Source organism: Anabrus simplex, chromosome 2, assembly GCF_040414725.1.
Source record: "Anabrus simplex isolate iqAnaSimp1 chromosome 2, ASM4041472v1, whole genome shotgun sequence".
NCBI classification, from domain to species: domain Eukaryota; kingdom Metazoa; phylum Arthropoda; class Insecta; order Orthoptera; family Tettigoniidae; genus Anabrus; species Anabrus simplex.
In genome coordinates this window covers 721,188,414-721,195,009 of record NC_090266.1, presented here as the reverse complement: position 1 = coordinate 721,195,009, position 6,596 = coordinate 721,188,414, and the positions used below count along the sequence as shown (strand labels likewise).

Below are 6,596 nucleotides of genomic sequence, written 5' to 3'. Positions count from 1 at the left end.
CGCTGGCTACGCAGCGTATAGACAGAGACTGGAAACTGATCAGTAATGTGCTTTTTACTATAGAATTTCCAAATACAAAGAAAACAAGTGCAAGTACACTGACTAAGCAAATGTCATGGGATAGCGGAGCACTGATGCGCGGGTGTGTTGTCTGCGCACCACACGCCCCCTGTGCCAGCGGCAGTTGTATAGGAGGCCTTGTGAGCAGTGGTTGTGCATGTGACAGTTGTAACATGGAACGTCGTCGTGAGCTGACACCGTTCGAACGGGGTATGTGAAGTACGATTTCAAAGTGGTGCGGGAATTCGGCTTCACACGATCAATCGTGTCTAGGGTGTATCGTGAATGATGGAATGCGGGTGTCACCGTCCACAAAAGACGAACGACCGGCCGTCCAGCCACCCTCGATGACCGTGACCGGCGACATCTGAGACGGATTGTCAATAGTGACAGACGGGCAACCGTGCAACAAATCACGGCTCAATTCAACACAGGCCGTGCAAGACACGTCTCCCAGTGGACAATCCGTAGGAACATGGGTTCTATGGGGTATGGGAGCTGGCACCGTACACGGTTACCACTGTTAATCCAACGTCATAGGGCACAACGACGCGCATTTGTCACCAGTCACCAGGGATGGACACTGGAACAATGGCGTAACGTGATATGGTCGGACGAATCACGATTTCAATTGCACCGTGCCGATGGGAGGCACCGTGTATGGCGCAGACCACATGAAACGATGGATCACGCCTGCCTCGAAGGGTCCAGGGCGCTGGTGTGTCTGTTATATACTGGGGTGCATTTTCCTGGTATCGAATGGGCTCCCATAGTTGTTCTGGAAGAGACTTTGAATGGTACGCGGTATGTTGAGCTGCTCGGAGACCATCTCCAGCTATTTTTGGCCTTACAGCGCCTAGACGGTTCTGCGATGTTTCAAGATGATAACGCGCCGCCACATTGCTCCCACGTCGCCTGCGAATGGTTCCAGGAACATGCAGCGGAGGTCCAACGACTGCCATGGCCACCCAGGAACCCAGATATGAACCCTATCGAGCATATCTGGGATGTCCTGGAACGCAATGGATCCTGCACCCACGAACAGACCAGCATTGGTGGCCGCTCTGCAAACGATTTGGTGTCAGCTGCGTCAAAAGGACCACCAGGGATTTGTCGAGTCACTTCCACGGCGTCTCACTGCAGTTCGCAGGGCCAGAGGAGGCCCCACACGCTATTAGGTGACTATCCCATGACATTTGCTAAGTCAGTTTATAATTGAGGAAGTTCACGAAAGAATGTCCGAGTGTGATTATGAAGACATGTTTTTTTTGTAACAGATCAGTGTTCAAACATAAAGAAAGCTTTCGAAGATCATAGACGTCTGCTTTATGCAGCTCACTGCATAAATACAGCACTCGCGTACGTAGTCGATGAAACGAGATTTCTTGTGGAAGATGCTCCAGTATCCCCAAACACAATAAACGCCGCAAAGGCAGTAGTGAGGTATCTGAAAAAGCGGCCTTGCTGCCCAGCTTCAAACAACGGTACAGCAAGAAGTAATGACGAGGTGGAATAGTCTCTATACGATGTTATAGTCCGTTTTTAAGCAGTATGATCGAATTGTTGCGTTGTTGCGAAATCATAATGCCTTCCTAAAGTTAGATGGCTTTAGTTACGAGTTTTCAGGAGAGATGGTAGCTTTCCATAAACCATTCAAAGAAGCAAACGATGATCTGGAGCATCACACAGCACCAACAATTCACTTAGTACTCTTGTGGTTCCATAAACTGGGGCAGCACTGCTCAGTCAGTGAATCAGAGAGTGAGGTATTTGTTAATCATTCACTTCTTCATTTTCTGTCACTTGAGTAACATGCATATAGTAATTACAATAATGTTGTGTTGAACCGTGATTTTACTTTCAGGAAATCCGTAAATTAAAAATCAGAGCTCGCAAACTATTAAGTGAAAAGGTACAGGTCTCAACTGTACACAAAATTGCCACATTTCTATGGCCTCCGTTTCGCCACCTGAAAATGTTAGATGAAGATGTTGGATGAAGTCAGGCGTATCTGTATAACATCTGATATATCAGGTTAGTAATATAATTTGCTGTGTGTAGTTACTTAAGTGATTTTATTACAACGTTCATCAAACATCTTCTTATGTTCCTTTATTTCTAATTTGATATATTTTTCTCTCTGTAGATCCTCACGTCGCACTGTGTGTGCATCGACCAGCCTACAAGAGCCTCCGAAGAAAAAGAACAAATTCAGTGAATGGGTAAGGGGCAGCTCAGCTGCTGGCGACGAAGTAGGCATGTGCTGCAATACGAATGCTGGTGAAGATGATGACCACCTACTGCGATGGTGGAAGGAACACTAAAACAGTCTGCCTACTCCGTCAATAATTGCCTGACGTACGTTGTGCATCCCAGCAACCAGTGCTAGTAGCGAAAGAAACTTTAGTAAAGCTGGAATGCTTTTAACGAATTGTAGGAGTCAAGTAGACTCAGACCAAGTCAATGACTTGTTATAAATTCACAACAATCAGAAAAACCAATAACTAGTTTGCAATTAATTCCCAGTTCGGGGCTAGAGTTTGTGAACTAGCCATAGAAAACCTTGAACAAACAAGAATTTTTAATTTACTATTGAGATGTTCATTTAACTTTGTGTTATAATGACTTAACTTGAAGAGTTTATATAAAATGTCTTTGGTATAGTTAGTAGTGAAATATATAGCTTATGCATTAATAATGTGTATTTAGTTTCCATATAAAAGCAGTAATATATGCTAGCCAGGAGAAATACACGTGGCAGCAGGTGAAATTCATTAACCATTTCTCCGACAGGAGTGATATTTACTACATTATTTTCCAGTATTGCTTATAGACGAGACCGTCCGAGCTCAGTATATTGTAGAATCACAGTCTAAGAATACGAGTTTAACTATTGACAGTTACATGCCCAGTCATAAGTCCACCATTGAGGCAAAAGCGAATGTTTCGATAGATAAATGTGCGCGAGACAAACAGCAGAGTACGGCTAAACAAGAACGAGGGGAAGCGAGTACTTCTAACTGTGCCTGAGACAGCGCGTGAAGGAGCGAGCATGAAGGGGCAAGGTCGAACGAACATAGCTTGCCTCGCCTGTGAGAAGAGAGGTTCGGTCATAGCCATACTCGCCAAATATGAACCGAGCTTATTTTTCACGACACTACTACCTACATAGCCACAGAACATGGCAAATCTTCAAATGCTATTTGTTTTACTTCGCAACGACTCAGAGAGATCATATGGTGACGACTGGGAAGGGAGCAATTGTGGTTTTTATTAAGGTACAGCCCCAGAATCTGTCTGCTGTGAACATGGGAAACCATAGAACACCATCTTCAGGGTTTCCGTCAATGGGCATCATCTACCGAACGCAGGCTAACAGGTACACGCCTCGAACCGCGTAGCCAACTCACTCGGTAAAATTGGCTTGACTACACGAACCAATATTGCTTGCAATTTTTTCATTCGTCGCAGTAGTATTAAAAAGTAACCCGTTCAGAGTCATGTAGAATATTCCTGAAGTTGTCATCAATTTGATATATCAATATCTGTCAAAAAAGTTGATATCCGTTCTTACACTTACTTCATCGGTTAGTGAATGAGTGAATAAAGAGTGACGTGTCTGGTAGGGGAAAAACTATAGTGATAAAAATGGTTGTTAAAACAAAGATAGATAAAAACATTTAGACTCATATAGTGTTACTGAAACTGATAAGGAAATGTAAATATTACGTTTTAACTATAGCTAAACGGATCAAATGCACAGCAGCTTTTGTGTGTATGGCTCAATATTCCTTCGCAGCATATTAAACATTAAGAGGATATACAGGAGATATACTCCTTACGATTCATACGATTCACTATTATCATAATTAAAATTAGAGATCATGAAAGTGGTAACAGACAATAAAGGAAACTACTCACTTCGCGCTTCCTACAACTTCATCAATATTGTTTTGAAAATGAACAAAAAATTTGAAATATGGACACCAAGTTTGAAGTTGCATTCGAAAGAAATTTTATTAGTGTGATTGCAAGAATTAAATAAAGAAATTATTAGATTTTGGGCGCAAATGTTGTTTATTTTTTCATTTTAAATAATTACTTTATATCACACCGACACAGATAGATTTTATGGTAACGATTACATGATTAATATCTGTCAAGAAAGTTGATATCCGTTCTTACACTTAACTCCATTGAGTTATTCATTGTAACGGTTTAGGGACCATCGGTTGATTGACTAATTCTCATCGCTTTTAGCACAAGGAGGACATATCGCATACGTCACATATGTGCATTACTTTTTTCATGGTAAATGGTATCCCGATTTTTAGAACTACTTACTAGCCATTCCGCCGTTGCCACGGTTCACATACTAGGACGTAGGTTAGTAAACCTAAACAAATATTTATTTAATAAGAACTATTTTTCATTCGTCACAGTAGTATTAAAATTTATGTCGTTCAGAATCATGTAGAATATTCTTGACTTTGTCATAAATCCGAAAAAAACCGATCAGAACTGGACATAGATACAAATGGAAGACTGCACTTTCTAACAATGGAAAATTTGTTGGTAACGGTCTTCGATTAATTGGATAGCCGCGGAATTTTCTGTCGAAGCAGGAGATCAGTAATTATGAAAGAACTTAACGCATTACATAGTTAATGTAACTTCGTCTATGCAAGATATTAAGAACAGAAATCTTGACCACAGGGTTCATCAGAGTAGAAACATTTTATGGATGTTTATGATTACAATTTTAAAAACTGTGCCACATAACTCTGTTCGTTGATCTGTTATTGATACGAGTTTTCCTCTTATTCTTGAGCATTGCTTGAATAAAAATGTGTCTATTCTTTCTCTATATATTTCATCATATCGACCAGCTGTAAGCCGAGTGTAAGCTCCCGCGTTCAGCGAAGCTGTTACAGCTCTGTGGCCGAGAGCATGGTAGAATAACGGCACTGTTTTACACAATTATTTCATTTCTCAGGAAATTCGTTATGCTGCGCAATGTTTGAGTTACTATCATCACGTGAAGCTAATCTTTTATCACTGAAAGGTCACAAATGTGACATCACTGACATCATAGCTAAATGAGATGAGACACATTTCACAATAAGGTTGAGTAGGACTTAGGAATCAATTATTGAGTAGTATGGTAATGAAAAGCAGACATCAGGCTAATATGTTCACAGTTTTTGAATTTATTTTATACTTAATATCACTCTAGGCCCACAACATCGAAGTACATGGGGCTGATAAGGAAAGTATGCTATGGCTTGAAATTGAATCAGTAACAAATTAATTACTGAAATATGCTGTACCATATGAACCACTTCATGCGTTGTAAGGTTATAATTTTAACCTTACGGGATGTGATGGTGTTCTTCATTGAAAATTATAATACTTATGCAAATATAATTTTATTTTCTTTAGCTCAAATTCCAAACACTTGGTAGGATACATTTATTCCTTTCGCGTGTAAATTTACAACACAAGGGGTGATAGTATGTCATCATACAAGTATCATTTAGGTGACCTGTATACATCATCTTTATATTCCACAATATGATGTTTCCTGCGGTAACTGTTCATGTCGTAATATTCCTTGATGAAAGCAGGAAGTGGAGAAATACCAATTTGGCCACCCAAATCTCGCATGTACTCCCACTGCAATGCACCAAGTTTGTGTGCATAACGAGGGGGCATCTGCATCTCAAGCCGCCTCTGGAAGTCATTCGCAGCATCTTGATACATGTCATTTTTCGAAGGCAGCTCCAGTGAACCATCCAACGTACTTAAGAAAAACTGCACCTGAAAGAATGTAGCAATAAAGTTAAGGAGAGTAAAGGTTATGCTTAGTTTATTCAACATAGTTACTAATATTGGTACCCAATAATTTTCCTTAATATACATTAACACTTGAGATTTCTGTTCAAAACAATAGAATCTGCAAGGGATCCATTACTTTCTCAGTCCTTAAGACATTTCTACAACTTTAATTTATTTTAAGTACGTAGTGCGCCCTGGTGGGGGTGTGATAAGCGTCATGCAATTATAATTATTTGTGGAGGAATATATATTTAATTTTCAGAAGCGAGAAGATCGTACTGTACATACAGTAAGAGCAGGCCAGGCCGAGATGGTATGGTGAAACATGCACAGACTATTGTCTCCGCTGAGATTAACAAACACAATGAACGGCAGAATTAGAATTCTCAGAAACTGTGACGAAGGGGGAAGAGAAAGGCACGAGTTGTTGACAAGTTGCGGAAAGTTTTCATAGCCCCGAGCAGAATAGGTAGTGGCGACAGCGCAGAGAGCTGGGTGCAAATTTCTGAGAAATGACGTAGAGGTATCTCCATGTACTAGCGGGAGTTGAACGCAGGGTTGGCACTGGAAGAAAAAAATATGAGCCTTCCCGGTCACGTGGTTTAGGTGGACCAATGGAAAAATTCACTTGACCAAAGCAAGGTGACAACTTCGTATTGTAAGAAGCACTAGCGAGGCTAACTCCGTGGATTAATCTG

General features: G+C 40.9%; 1 protein-coding gene across 3 annotated transcripts in view; it reads right to left on the bottom strand.

Annotated features, from left to right (window-relative positions):
- Window positions 1–5,472: 5,472 nt before the first annotated feature.
- Window positions 5,473–6,596, bottom strand: part of LOC136863066 (uncharacterized) — a 2,241,269-nt gene continuing 2,240,145 nt past the window's right edge. For all 3 annotated transcript variants that reach the window (XM_067139397.2, XM_067139396.2, XM_068225847.1), the window contains one exon: window positions 5,473–5,880. In XM_067139397.2, coding sequence (XP_066995498.2) covers window positions 5,593–5,880 — 288 coding nt within the window. In that variant the 3' untranslated portion in view covers window positions 5,473–5,592. The remainder of the gene's footprint in view (window positions 5,881–6,596) is intronic.